At 32.0% G+C, this 15,437-nt stretch overlaps 2 protein-coding genes across 2 annotated transcripts in view; both read right to left on the bottom strand.

Annotated features, from left to right (window-relative positions):
- LOC146531455 (4-galactosyl-N-acetylglucosaminide 3-alpha-L-fucosyltransferase 9-like) overlaps window positions 1–15,437 on the bottom strand; it is a 251,987-nt gene that overhangs the window by 164,191 nt on the left and 72,359 nt on the right. The window lies entirely within an intron of this gene.
- On the bottom strand, window positions 11,853–13,621 carry LOC146531457 (dynein intermediate chain 3, ciliary-like). The gene is made up of 2 exons (XM_085198531.1): window positions 13,497–13,621; window positions 11,853–13,431 (listed from the first exon to the last, which is right to left on the bottom strand). Exons 1-2 carry the CDS (start codon window positions 13,619–13,621, stop codon window positions 11,853–11,855), a joined length of 1,704 nt encoding a protein of 567 aa, XP_085054657.1.

Raw genomic sequence — 15,437 nt, 5'->3', positions numbered from 1 at the left:
GGCGTTGAGTTCCGCCACTCATCACACAATGCAGAATTCAGCAAAAAAATTGCGAATGAAATGTCTTAACACTAGGTTCCTTCAACTTTTCCTACTGTGTGGGATATAGCGCCAAGCTAAAAAAAATATAATTATATCAACTTAATTACGTACTATGATGTTATAGTAATTTCAAAATATATTTATAATATTTTTGAAAAGTATTGCAAGCAAAAAAAAATAAATATTCCACTGTATAAAACAATTGATAAAATTGCTATTTTTATTGTGTTAAACACTAATTAAATTGTCCCCTTGCTTTTGCTGAGAGCTCTTAAGAGGTTAACGGTATTAATTGTGTTTGTATTTGAATTTTCATCGAGTTATTGTTTGCTTCGTTAGGGAAATAAAATTTAATTTTGTTTTGTTTTATTGCAATATTAATTTAATAACTTTCACAAAGCTTTTGCATCGACTGAAGTATATGAAGCAAATAACATTTTGATGTTATTCAGTAAATAATGTTAGTTTGAGTCTACACATGCGATGGTGGTGGCTTATACATTTTTATAAGAACAACAATTGAGAAGAATGATAGTATTTAAATTATTATTATTACTATTATTTGCTTATTATAATAAGATGAGCTTTCGGTTCATTATTCATTTCAGAAAATGGAAATCCTACAAAATATAGCCGTAGATGAGTAAAAGTAACATTAAAAAAATCAGAATATAGTTAGAACTATGCATGCTCAATGAAAAACTAATAAATGAACGAAAAACTATTAACGTAAGTTGTAAAGATCTTGCGGTCGGCGGCTACACTCGGAAAAATCAATATTGATTTAAAGAATTGTCATAATGTGATTGCATTGTAAGCGCTGTGAATTTGGTATGATGGTAGCGGTAGTTTCACTTTTACTCGTTTTTATAGTTCTTATAAGAAAATATAGCTCAGTAGGTAATAAAGGTCAGTAGGTAATAATTAAGCCATATTTTCTTATAAGAAAGATACCTAATATCATAATGATGTCGATTCAAATTTTACTTAGAGACGTCACATTCAGGATATGTTATTATGTGACAGAAAATAAAAGTTTTTGAAAATGAAAAAATAGTGAATGTTGTCTCATTGTTTATTATAAAAAAACTCAGAAGACCTTATTTCGATAACATAGTAGTAATTACATTATTAGATAGTTTTAAAAAATATTCATACGAATACGATGCATATGAATATAACAATAAATACCTTTATATTCAGTTTTTTATACAAACTATGAAACCGTGAAATTTTAATCGAACCAAAGACGAGATGCATGTTTTTTTAATAATCTATTTATATTTAAAGCAATTATGCGAATATTAACTTTAACTAAAATTACAATCGTAATAGTGCCAATTTTAAGTCATAAGAAAAGCCTTGATCTTAAGTATTTACTTTATATAATTGAACTAGTGGACCCGGACGCGGCTACGCCTGCTTCAACTATAAGAATATTTATTAAATATATACATGAAATTATTTTCAATTCTCAATAGAATTAGTAAGAAAATATAAGCTCAAATAATAAAAAAGAATAATAAGTAGATACACATTATTAGAAAAAATTATCTGAGTTATTGAAATGAACTAACAAAAGGATTAAAAGTAACTAAAGGATAGGTATATAAAAAGTACCGTACGTGCGTACATAGATATCGACTCTACGAAATAACTAAACATTTCTCTCTATTAAGTAGGATAATTTTAGCGGGCAATATCAAATAAAATAAGAAGAGGATCAAAGTGTATTTTAAATTAATTATAAACAACAAATAAAGTTCGAAAATGTATGAAAATTTATGAAACCGTCAACGTCATCTGCCCGTTCGCGTCGGTCATACTGTGCCGCCCGCTAGGTGGCTAGGTCATTTGGAATCAGTGACATCTCCTTAATTATTTATTAGTATGTTATACAGTAAACTATAATTTCAATCTAGATAAAATGCTAAAAGTGACTATTATATTTATTTCATATTTTCGGATGAATATCAAAACGTCGCGGTAGCGGTTGCGTAGCAACGACGGTTGTTATTAACATGGCAGAATAAATTGCATGTCAAATTAGAATGTACTTTAAAATATATTAGTATATATGTGTAATGTAATGTTATATAGCCTATAGCACTTCTGAAGAATGCAGCTTTCATACAAAACAAAAACAATGAAAATCGGACCAGTAGATCCAGAGATCTTAGCGTTCAAACAAACAAACAAACAAACAAACAAACAAACTCTTCCGCTTTATTATATTAGTATAGATAATGTTATATAGCCTATAGCACTTCTGAAGAATGCAGCTTTCATACAAAACAAAAACAATGAAAATCGGACCAGTAGATCCAGAGATCTTAGCGTTCAAACAAACAAACAAACAAACAAACTCTTCCGCTTTATTATATTAGTATAGATATTCATACAAAAACTTTAAATAATGTTTTCCGTATTATTATAATATTTTTTTAGTAATATGAGTTCTCTTCTCGTGCTTGCGTAACTTGATGTAATTGTATTATATGTTTATAGCGTTAAAATTTGCCATTTTTTTAATAAATTTTAAGAATGAATATAGTACATATTATACTATGCATATTTCATTCTATTATTTCGATAGCAAATATTTTTACAAAGAAAATCAAATATCAAACTCTATTCCAGTAACAATTTAAAATGAGACCCTATTATACTTCATTTGGAGTATAAATACACAATGTCCAAGCTAATAATGGAACAAAGAAAGAGAATAGTCGTTCAAATAAAATCTATTTTGTAGGATCTACGTGATTTCAACTAGGACTGACTGGTGTGGGGGAAAAGGCACTTTGGCTCAACGAAAAACGCCATAAAATAGTTTGTTGATTGACAGAGACTTATATCGATCGTTGGGAAAGGCTGAAAGAAAAGCAGTGTACATATTATACTACGTAATGAGAGGTTGGCTTGTTGGTTTCATTTACTTATATTTGGTATAGTGTGGAATTCCGTAAGTGCTTACGATTAACATAATGGATATGTATTAAGGAAATTAGAAATTTTGAACGCTTTGGTAGAGTGGTTGTGATGCCTAAAAACGTTTGACTTTATGTAAATAAAATAAATAAATAAATCAGTTTTACGTTATAACCCGCACACAGCAGGGTAGGCAGAGGGAACCTAGTGTTAAGACACTCCGTTCCCTTCTTTCTGCTGAATTCTGGCAGAACTCAACACCGCATTTTGCCTCGACACCAGAGCGAACAAATGGAAATATAAACGTATATTTCACTTCCTCGAGTGGGGATCGAACCTACAACCATCACGTTACAGTCACGCCCTTGTGCCGCTGCGCGACGACGGCCTATTTGACTTTATGTAATGGTATTGAATTCAAAGATAGGGTAAAATTATTAAATATAATAATAATAATAATAATATAATACTTTATTGCACAAATAAGAAGAGAAAAAATAAATAAATACAAATCATTAGAAACACGATTAACAAGTGTGCAATGGCGGCCTTATCACTAAAAGCGATTTCTTACACGCAACCAAAGAAAAAACGGAAGGATTAAATTTAGAAAAGAAGGCAGAAAGGTGCAAAAAGTACATAAAATATATAAACCAATATTCAGAGAACACAAAATATTATGTGTAGATGTTTCGTTCGTCGACAGTGAAATCATAAACAAATATCCATGACCAAGCTACAGGATTTGAAAGAGAACTGTTAATTTTTATGGCTTTAATATAGTGTTTTTACTCTAATTATAAATATTAAATATTGTGGGTTCGATTCTCATTTTTGGGGAATGAATTATTTTCATTATCTCGCTCTAATAATAAATGGGAGCGAACCGTCATTTCCACCACTCAACACGCAAAATCGAAATTTTAACGTAAAATTGGGAACGGAAATTCTAGGTTCCCTCTGTCTCCCTACTATATGTGGGATACACCGTGTAGCTGAATAGAATTTAAACTGTATTTTTACTGCATTATCGAGTACGACAAGATAGAAGACTAAAGACAATATAAATTATGTTAATATAAATATCGCTTTTGAGTTCAATAGTTCAATTCATTTCTGTGAATATTGGAGCAAAATATGAAATACAGCCTGAATATTATAGAGGACTACTTAAGACGCGCTTCAATAAAGTAAGAACTTTTTAAAACTCTAAAGCTCCATCCGTTTATAACAAATTTAATTTCTCTTAGGTAATAAATCTGTCTGAAAGTATGGAAACAAGTTTTATAATTTTCGCTATTTGCATTAAATAGTATATTCTGCTATAACTATTAAAAAAAATCCTAATCTTATATCTAAATAAATTTAGATACTATTAAACATTAAATATTGAAGTGTTCTTGGCCAAAAGGAACTGCACTTGACTGTAAGCACGATGGTTATCAGTTCGATTTCTACTCGTTGGAATTATTGTATTAAAATCATTTTCATTTCTCAGCTCTGGTACACAAAGTACAACATAGAGTGATATCACTCAACACATAGTGTTTGAATATTTCTATATCGGTATATTGTCGTCTTGCATACAAGCAGACTAAGAAATTGAAGAAAAATGACATCTTATTGACAGTAAAGACGCGTTTGCTGCCGCATTCTACATCCATAATCCGCTTTTGATCAGGGGAAAGGAATTCAATTTGAGGATTTACGTTTATATGACATTATTTTGTCCCACGAACATATTTGCTTAGAAACAGTTTATATTTGTATCCAATAACTCGCTACAAATATACTTTTAAAATTGCATTTTCAGAAATTCTGCAAATTCTAATGTATATTTTATATAACATTTATTATTTTCTCTATATATAAAAGGACTTGTCCTCACTGACTGAGGTAAGACGCACAGCCGTAACCGCTAATAGTAGGAACGTGAAATTTAGACAGATGATTCCTTTCGTAATCTGGACATCCACTAAGAAGGGATTTTAAAAAAATGTAACCCTAAAGGGGTTAAATAGGGGTTGAAAGTTTGTATGGAAAAATCTTTAAATGGCCACCGATTTTTATAAAATTTGAAACTTAGACTCTTAAAAATATTTCATTGAACACGTGTTTCATTGTTTATTAGAATTCACGCCTAAGGGTCCAAATAAGCAGGCGAAACTGCGCGCGCCCACTAGTTATTTATAAAGCTGAATAATATTATGTCCTTTGATGTTAAAGTTTCGAGATTATTTTCTTTGAACATTGATCTTAAGAACATTTGCAATGAAAATATATGAAAGCTAGAGGTAGAGGCCAGTCGAGCGTAAACGCGACAGATTAGGAATTCAATTCCCACTTCTTTGCTCTGATGTCGAGGCAAAGCACGGCATTGAGCTCCGCCAATAGACATGCATGCCCCCAAAATTCAGCGCAAAATGGGAAACTGAGTGCCTTAACACTACTTTCCCTCTGCCCGGAGTACACCGCTAAAAAAAATATCAAGGCTACTGTATACAATATTTGTTATAGACATAAAATATATATTTTCCATGGGTTATTAAAAATAAATGAGCAATATTTTACAAAAATAAGCTAAAAACAGGAAAAAAGAAATGAACTTTTGGATAATAATCTAAACAAACGAGATAAAAATGTGTATTGGTCGGCACGTGCGCCTGAGCTACGAGCTACGAGCTACGAGCTACGAGCTGCTACAGCTGTTTGTAACGATAGAGCTATATTGGTCGCAGTCAGTACGAAATTTTTCACTATCGTGGAAATTTCGTTATTCGCTTTAGTAAATGAGCTTGTATTTCAACAGCTGTGTGCTTTATTTCGTGGAAAACGGAGCTGGAATGCTCAATTTAAGAGACATACGAGTATATAAAGTAATACGGTATAATTTACATTATTTTTGACTGTAATTGCAACAGGCTTTGGGTTTGATTCTCATTAGAGGAAATGAAAAAAAATACATTTTCCTCACTCTGGTAATGAAGTAAAATTGTATAATTCCGCCGCTCTACACGCAATGCCTCCAGAGTTCGGTGGAAGGTAAGGAATACAAGTGTTTTAATGGAAATGGAGTAATACTATGTTCCCAGGTTCCCTCTGCCTACCCTACTATGTTCCCGTACACCATAAAGCTACCTTAGTTTTAGTCAATTAGAAATATTTATACCGATCAACATAACGATTGTACTGAACTTTTATGCAATTTTGAATAATTAATTAAGAAAATAAACTATGATCTATTTATATACCGATATTAAACCAAATTGTTTGAGTAATTATTTTAATTATTGAACTAGTGTATATTTTGTGTCGACAGGGACAAGGTTTCTTAATATTCAGTAGCAATTAAGAGTGAATCGGAACATATTCAAATGACTAAAGAAACCAACAGACAAATCCGCAAAAAAATAATAGTTGTCGTGGCATTTTAAATTTATAGCTTCAAAAGGAACGGCACTTTAATTTTTCACCGTAAATGAGATCATTACTACCGCACTTTGCTACGAATGTAATACGTTTGAGAAAACTCACAAGTTCTCACTTCTATATTAAAAATATAAAACTATCCGTGCCGTAGCGCTGGCGGGTACATTTTACTAAATGTGATGTTAAATATTCAAATTTTCATTTCATATTTTTCCTGACTAGTTTTTTTTAACTATGTTTTTGTTACTCTCATATCATTTCCTTTTAAAATATTATCTTTGAACTTATGATACGCAATCAGCATTAATTAAACTCATTTAAAACAAAATGGCGTCTATGACCATGAAGTATTCTATTTATTAGGTTCCTTCTGTACTACCTGTATTGTGTAGACAGGTATTTCAAACCTAGCCATATCAATCCGCTTCCAAAATACCATCCATTTAGAGATTAAATTCCGTGCGTTCAGAGCCGCTCAGCCCAATATCGTAATTCATCTAACGAGAAACGTGCTGTTTTAAAAATACACATTGATTTGAATATACTGTGTAAAATGTCAATCCTTGGTATAAAAATAAAAAAAATTGTCACTAGGTTCTTTTTTAATCAATGCTTTTTAAAGCCTCCAGTTCGGCTAATTGAACACTTAAGTGTAATTTAAACGATTAATGTATACAGATTTACTTAATTATTATACATTTTAAGCAAGTAAAAAAACAGTTTCACCCTGCATCCTGCACACCTCATGGTGGGCAGAGAGAAATTAATATTAATACTCCGATTTCCATTTTCCGCCAAATCCTGGGGACATATCGTGGAGACCTGGCGTTGAGTGAACCTATAACCATACACAGCTTTACTCACGCAGCTTTTACAGTCACACACTTGTCTATCTACGCCAAACACACACAAACAGCAACGCGTATAAAACAACGTGGGTACTTGTATAATTTCTGATCTCCACGAAAGTTCAGTAGGGTGTCATTTATCTCCTAGAAGCTTACTAGTGACAAGCGGGTTGGTGACATTGCCTTATCTGGTGTTTTATGTTGGATCCCCTCTTTTTCTCGCCGGACTAATTTAGCTTTTTTAATTTAACTTATTTGGGCCAGTTAACAAACAAAAAAAAGTGAAGTATTTGTTATAGTTATCAGAAAGAAAAAAATATGATAATTATATATTTTTTTAAATTTATAAAAAAAAAAAAGATTACTTTAAAAGGAATATAGTATGCAGTATGACAAAACTAAAGAGCTAAAACAAAAGTGGAAATTAAATATCATATATCTGTTATAGCATAAAAAACTAATTTCCATTTTAATGTATTGTGTATGAACTATTAAAAATAAAACCACCTTAATGTTTCCATTCTGTATGTAAATTAGCTGTTTCCGGAAATGTTGACCGGTAATGGCAGTTTCATAAAGAAAAATATTTTACTATATTTTATTAACTTAGCATATATGATGCTGATATTTTAGAGTATTTTGTACATACTGATTTGGGGCCATTCTAGTGTAGTATTAGCATGACGGTTGTAGGTTCGATTCCTACTTGGGAATATTACTTATTGTTGGTAGCAAAATATTTTAAAGTTAAAGGGGAAAAAATGGGGATCGAACCCAAAATGTGCGGTAAAATTTGGGGTATTGCTAAAATTAACTTATTTAATATTAATTACAAAGTTTTAATGAAAACCCAATGCAGTTACGCCGTGTTATTTATAGCACATTCACCTTAAAAGTTGCTACAAACTTGGCCAAAGTAAATCCTGCAAGATTATGCACCACTTTACCAGTGATTAAATTAGAATATGTTAGGAAGACGACAAACTTAAAGTTATTATTTATAGGTTTTCCGTTATAGTCAACTGGTGTATTTTGAATTGTACTGTATTTTTTTAGCTTCGCACGGTACCCGCAGATAGCAAGGTATACAGAGGGAACCCGGGAAGAGGGAAACTAGTGTTAAGATATTCCGGTCCCAAAAAACCAGAAATATTTTTAAGCGTCTTAATTTCAAATTTAATAGAAATTGGTGCTGATTTAAAGATTTTACCATACAAATTTCCAATCATATCCATATCTCATGTTTGAAACCTAATATTAGGTGTATTTTCCAAACAAAACAGATGTCAGATCCGACTAGCCTCAAGCGAGTGATGTAAACTGAATATCTAAACTAAAGATAGGCGAAATGTCCATCTAAGCTTATATAGAAAGTAGTTCAGGTCAATCAAATTCTTGTTATTTAAATAGTTCGAACTGTTTAAACAGACATATACTTTATATATGTACATACATATTGTTTTATATAATACTATGATGCGTAAAATAGGCACAAGCCTAAGCAATTTCGATTTTAGTTTTTTAATTTATTTTTTCAATTGGAATTCGATAAAGCCTTTTTGCCAAGGTTCAAATTCGTCATGTTGGTAGCGCCGATCATGGTTCACATATGAGGAGTACTGTATTTTGTTTTTAATTATTATTTTATTGTAAATTTTCTAAATTGTTCACAATAAATCTATACTAATATAATAAAGCGGAAGAGTTTGTTTGTTTGTTTTTTTGTTTGAACGCTAAGATCTCTGGATCTACTGGATCGATTTACTTTGTTTTTGTTTTGTATGAAAGCTGCATTCTTCAGAAGTGCTATAGGCTATATAACATTACATTACACATATATAATAATAAATTAAAATACTTTCTAATTTGACATGCAATTTATTCTGCCATGTTAATAACAACCGTCGTCGCTACGCGACCGCGTTCGTCACCGCGTCATTTTGATATTCATCCTTATGAAAATAAATATAATAGTCACTTTTAGCATTTCATCTAGATTGAAATTATATTTCTATAGAAATTATATTCTTATATTTCAAGCAGGCGTAGCCGCGTCCGGGTCCACTAGTTATACATAAAATTGGCATTAGTTTATGTAGGTCATCAAAATTATAGTGTTACTACTATTTCCATTTTTAAAAACCTTCCTTCTATCACCCTATAGTAATATCCTCTAAACATCTTAATAATAGTTTACTCTATACACGTTTAGTTTGTAAGTAACTTTAAAACTTGAAAGTGATCGTATACTAGAGAGACAAGATATTAAAAGCTTTTGGCTGCGATCAAACTAGCAGCGAACTGGAAACTGCACTACCGGGGAAAATCAAATAGGTAGTACATTAAGTAGAAGTTTCTTACAATATTTTGGTAGTCAGTTATATTTTTATAAAATTATTTTAGTTAGCCATTTCGTGCTGTGTTAATGACATTTATTGCTGAACTAAACGGTGTTTAAAAGGGGTTCAGGTTACCCTTAGTGTGGTTTAATTACCGCGTATAACTGGGCAGGCAGTCTAATGTTAAGACGCTTCCACTTTTTGCCGAATTCTGGCATTTCATGTTGAATGGTGGAATTGAATGCCTCGACATCAGAACGAAGAAATGAAAATATTAAATTTTTACTCGAGCGCGAATCGAATCCACAACCTGTTACATTAAGTCATATGCTTGTCCTCTGCGCCATGACTAGCTTGGCAATATTACCGAAGCACAAGTCCTTTCAAAAGTAAGGAGAGGAGCAAAAGCTCGCTTCACAATTTTTATTATTATTTTGAAGCGAGCTTTTGCTCCTTGACAATAGTCAATATAGTTATGTTGCCTCATGGTGTGAGAACGGTACCGGTAAACGCCTAATCAGCGTTCGGCGTATGTAACGCGAATCCCCTCATGCCATGGGAAACAAACGTAGTGTTTTAGTTTTAATTATTATATATTTTATTCTTTAGTCGATTAGAGCATGCACTTCTGCTCGGTCGATTCACTAGTTAAGTTAATTTTAAGTTAGTTATAAGAACATATACCTTTGTTCTTATTTTAATTAAAGTAAATTTAAATTTAACTTTCTTAGTTATTTTTTAAAAGCCCACTCGCGCTCCATGTCTTTATACATTTTGATTTACATTTTAAACAAAAACATTTTCAAATATAAAAATATACACACACTCATATATAACTAAAAAGAATAAAATACGACTTTAACGCCCTTGATAGAGACGGAGATTTGGGATTTTAAGGGTTCGCAGTTTATACTGTAAGCTATAAACCGATACAGTCGCAATAAAATTATTTTAATCGAACATAGACCCCGAATTAGGCACTTACTTTTATTGCTTGGATTGTAAGAAATCGACATTAGGCTTAAAAGATATTACAATACGATATTTTGAAAATAAATAAAAATAAATGTTGAAATAATTTTGAGGCAAAAGAAAAATGAGAAAAAATAGCTCGATAGCAATAAACAAGTATTGATTGGACTAAAAAGACGGGTGTCTTGGTATGGGTCATGAGTATTTTTCAAAAGATAGATTGGTTCGCTTCATAATTACTACTTTAAAAAATTAAAAATACTTAATAATTACTCAATCAAACAAAATATTCTTTAAAAAGTATTATACTTTATAAAACAAAACCATAACCAGCTTAAATATTACACAGTAGAAGATCAACTAAATTGGAACATAAAATATCTCTGAATCTTAACTTAAGCAATAATTATTTCCCCTAAACCATATATATACTTTATATTGCATAGCTTTGCCATTTTTCATCAGCTTCACACTGTATCTGTGAACTTACTGTTAAGACACTCCGCCACACAGTTCTGGAGGCATTGCGTGTTGAGTGGCAGAACTCAACGCCGCGCTTTGCTTCAACACCAGAGCGAAGAAATGGAAATATAAGCGTAAATAAATATTTCACTTCTTCGAGTGGGGATCGAAGCCACAACCGTTGCGTTACAGTCACACCCTTGTGCCGCTACGCCAGGACGGCCTCAACTTTACCTGTTATGCAATATACAGTTTCAATGCTAATAAACTGTACCCTAAATCTAAACGGCCATAACTTAAAATGAGCTCAGAATGATGAATTTTTGGCCATTTTCGCGTGAAATAAACACATAAAAATATTAATAAAACATTCCAGTTTTTATGGCGCTATTTAATTACCTCACCCGTCTATTATGCACTCGGTTATAAAAAAAATATGAATAGGAAATAAGCAGTTACCAAATGAAAATTTGGCATTATATTTTATGAATGGGTATATTTAATGTTTTTCGACTTGGTTGGAGTGAATTGACCCAAGGGCACAAGGATGTAAATATAACGCGATGGTCATGAGTTCGATACCCACTCGAGTGAATGAATTATTTTTTAACAATACGTTCATTTTTTTTGCTCTGGCATCAAGGCAAAAGCCCGGCGTTGAGTTTCACAACTTAACATGCAATGCCTCAAAAAAATCGGTGGTAAGTGGGGAACAGAGTGTCCTAACACTAGGTTCCCTCTGCTGTATATAGGTTTTCTATTTAAACATTAAAAATATATTAAAATTAAAAGAAATGTCTTTAAGTTTAAGAAAAAAAAAATGGTAATATTATCGTCTACGCATTTTACCCAGACTTGGAGAGAATTGAGTTACTCCAGTATTAAGTTTTTCTTCATATACCACACGTCTATAATTATCTTCTGCAACTTGTACTAAAACTTTTTCATCAATTATATCAGTTTCCGATTCACGATTTCCTTTGTCCGATTTCAGTTTAAATAGTATTTCTTTAACTCGAGTTTCTAGTATGTGTTCTTTTCTTGATTCACGTTCAAACAACTGTGACATCAATTGTTTATCATTCGGCCCAGATAAAAACATGTTTTCGGATAATGATATTAAATGTACATATCCCTTTATGTCTCCGATTGCTACAAGCGGCTTTTCTTCATTTGGTTTAATTTTTGAAAGTGAATATTTAGATACAGGTAGCGTAGCGATCGGCTCGTGATACTTACGTAACAGATCCCAATATCGGAATTTGCCATCGTCACAAACAGACATGTAACTTGATATTCTTTGAGGGCACCAAGCTACATCTAGCACCTGTTTACGATGAGGTATTCCATACAGAATTGGGTTTGATTGTATATCATCATTCCAAATGTGCACCGTCCAGTCGCCACTTGTAATAAACATCTTAGATATGAACTTACTACGATGGACTGATCTAACGGGACCTCTGTGTGCTTGGAAAACACCACTCATGATATCTTTATGATTCTTACCTTTACGATTAATATTAATTACAAATCCAGTATCGGTGCCACATAAAATTCGCGAAAAAAATGCTTTATCATGTTGTAAGGAAGTTACTCCTTCTGAATTGGTCATATTTATATCATCACTTTGAAGTTTTCGAATACATATAATGAGAGAATCTGTTGGGCTAGATAGATTACGTGCATCCCACCACATACATTTACCATCACTAGATCCACTACAAATTTCAGAATATTGACGGGATGAAATAAACAACAATGCACTTACAGGGTCTCGATGTGCCAAATGAATTGGGCTAAATGCAACAGGTTCTTTTTTTGCACGGATATCGAATATACAAACTCTACCATCCTCCAGGCCACCACTTATAATATTACAGTTCGTAGGACAGCAGATAATTTGCCAACAAGCTGAAGGCGGGATAATGTCAGCAAATACGTTGTTTGGATTGTTTATATCCCAAACTGAGCATGAAAAGTTTTTATTTACTGGTCCAGTAACTGGATACTGTCTATTGCAATATGAAACTACCAATTTTGAGCTATCTTCATACGTCCAGCTAATAGAGGAAACAGGACGTTGTTCTACATCTCTATATACAAAAGTTTTATGTATTTCATGTTTTTCTACTGGATTTTCAGGTTTCATTTCCTTAAAATACAGATTGTACATTTCTATAGCATTATTCTGTTTCAATAAATGATTAAATTCACTATAAGAATTTAAAACTGCTTGAACATACGGCTCATCACGTTCAAAGCGTCTACGATGTCGAGTTGTAGCTTCTTCATCAGTAGAATTAATATCTTTAGGCCAACCACCTTCATCATGGTTTATACCCTGATCTCGGAGTACAATATTTTTAGTATTTAAATAATTTTCAGAATAAGTAGTAATAGTTATTCTGAATAGAATAATATAGTAATAGTTGTTTGCATACCCTGATGCACCGGATTACGCAAGCAATACATTCTTTGTTCTGTTATGTTGGGATTAATGGAATCTAACATTACTTCTGGAACCTCACAAAACCGTGGCTGTGTACCGAAGTCTTTCCTTTTTTTTATATAGAAATAGCTAAGTCCTGAATCCATAATTGTGATAATTGTGTTGTCGTAGATTTTAACTAATTTTGTTGTATCTTAATTCTTTGAATGTAAATGTCATTAATCATTTTAAAATTGTTTTTTTTCTAACAAAGAGTCTTTATTGCCATCGTTGTAACACGAAAATAAAAACTTGTGTAGTGTAATGAACTAATATTACTAATACTACTAATTATACAAACGTCAAATATGTTCAATACATATAAAAATCAAAAAATAGTCCATATAATTATGTGATGAAAAGATGTCTACAGATGTATATATTAATATAACAATTAATATTTTACTGAGTTTAATTCAATAAAAAAACTAGTTTCTAAATATATTGAAGAATAAGAATTTGTATTTATGCTGTCATATTATAATAGGTTAGTACATATACAAGTGTTTTCCTTATTTCACTGGAATTTTTGAATGATAAATAGTTGAATAGTCGAATCTACAATTAATTTTACTTCCATTTACTAGACTTTATACAATTTTAAAAAATAAAACAAATTTGCCAAACCATAAAAAAAAAGTTAACATACTGCCTTCAGCCAACACTAGCAAAAATGGAAATCTTACGAAAGCAAAAATAATATCGAGTCCATTCACAAGAAAGAAAAGCTCGTAAAAAATCATAAACATCATATTTTTGTAATACCATTCGAGGCACGTACGCCTTCGAGATCACGTTTGTTGTTTTTATAAGTACCTAATCCTTGTTTTTCATTGCAGGCACACGCACGGCCAGCATGTCGGCTTGATAAATTGCTGGATCTTGGGTAAGAAAGGATGTTTATAAAAAATTGATACAAAGCGATCTGAGAGGAATATGTTAACAATTCGTGGTCACCGCAATATTTCTAACTGGAAATAGTCCGTTTGCCGTCGACGTGCCCAGCTGCTACTACTCTGTTTTTTGTATTTTAGTAATATAATATGTATGTACATCTGTATGTATTTTCATTTTTAAAAACACACATGTGCCTAATATGTAGTGCATATGAGAAGTTTCTCTCAAAACAACAACGATAACTCCTAAATATATTCTATAAATACAAAGAATTATATAAAGTCGAAACCAGTTATAACGCAGGAGCAAAAGCGTACGAGTGTAAGCACGAAACGTTGTCGATTCGATTCCCACTCCAGGAAATAAAATAATTATTATTTTCACTTCTTCGCTCTGGTAACAAGGTGAGGTGCGGCGTTGAGTTACATTCAATATACAATGCTTATAGAATTCAGCGGAAAGTGAAGAGCAGGAGTGTCTTAATGGGAACGGAGTATCTTAACTAAGTTCCTAGGTTTTCAGGAAAAGTTCTGAGGTAACACACATAAAAAATAAGTCTACTGTCCATTTCAAAAAAATATATGTGTGCGTGATAGTAAAATAAACATCTTTATAAACATACATACAGAAAGACAGTTCAGTTTTCTGTTTATTTTTATACCCTAGAACTGACAAGCTTTTCATTTTAAATTTAATAGAAGCACATAATATCTTGTTTGAGTTATACGAGTGTCTATAGAAAGATGGGCAAAATTGTTATTGAAAAAGGACTTAGTGGTCGTAAAGTAAACGAGGATATTTGCAAAGGAGCCAGCACAGGTAGAGCTAACATTGGGCGGAGAGTATCCCTTAGAAGAGGCAAGTGTTTGCTCCACAATCGATATCACCTTCATTCGGGAATAGAGACAAATATTCAGGAAAATAAATGCTTCAAGCTTGTTTTGACAGTTGAGAGACGTTTTGAAGGACTGAAATGTGTTCTATATTTATATATACGAGTACGTATATATATACTGCTTGGTGTTA

Source organism: Heliconius melpomene, chromosome 15 (assembly GCF_056956725.1).
Source record: "Heliconius melpomene rosina isolate 202511_hmr_F chromosome 15, ASM5695672v1, whole genome shotgun sequence".
NCBI classification, from domain to species: Eukaryota; Metazoa; Arthropoda; class Insecta; order Lepidoptera; family Nymphalidae; genus Heliconius; species Heliconius melpomene.
This window is presented reverse-complemented; position numbering and strand designations above follow the sequence as displayed.

Coding starts and splice junctions, on each gene's coding strand:
- LOC146531457 (XM_085198531.1), bottom strand. CDS start 13,621: ATGGATTCAGGACTTAGCTATTTCTATATAAAAAAAAGGAAAGACTTC. Junction 13,432..13,496: donor AACATAACAGAACAAAGAAT/GTATTGCTTGCG, acceptor TATTCTATTCAG/AATAACTATTACTACTTATT.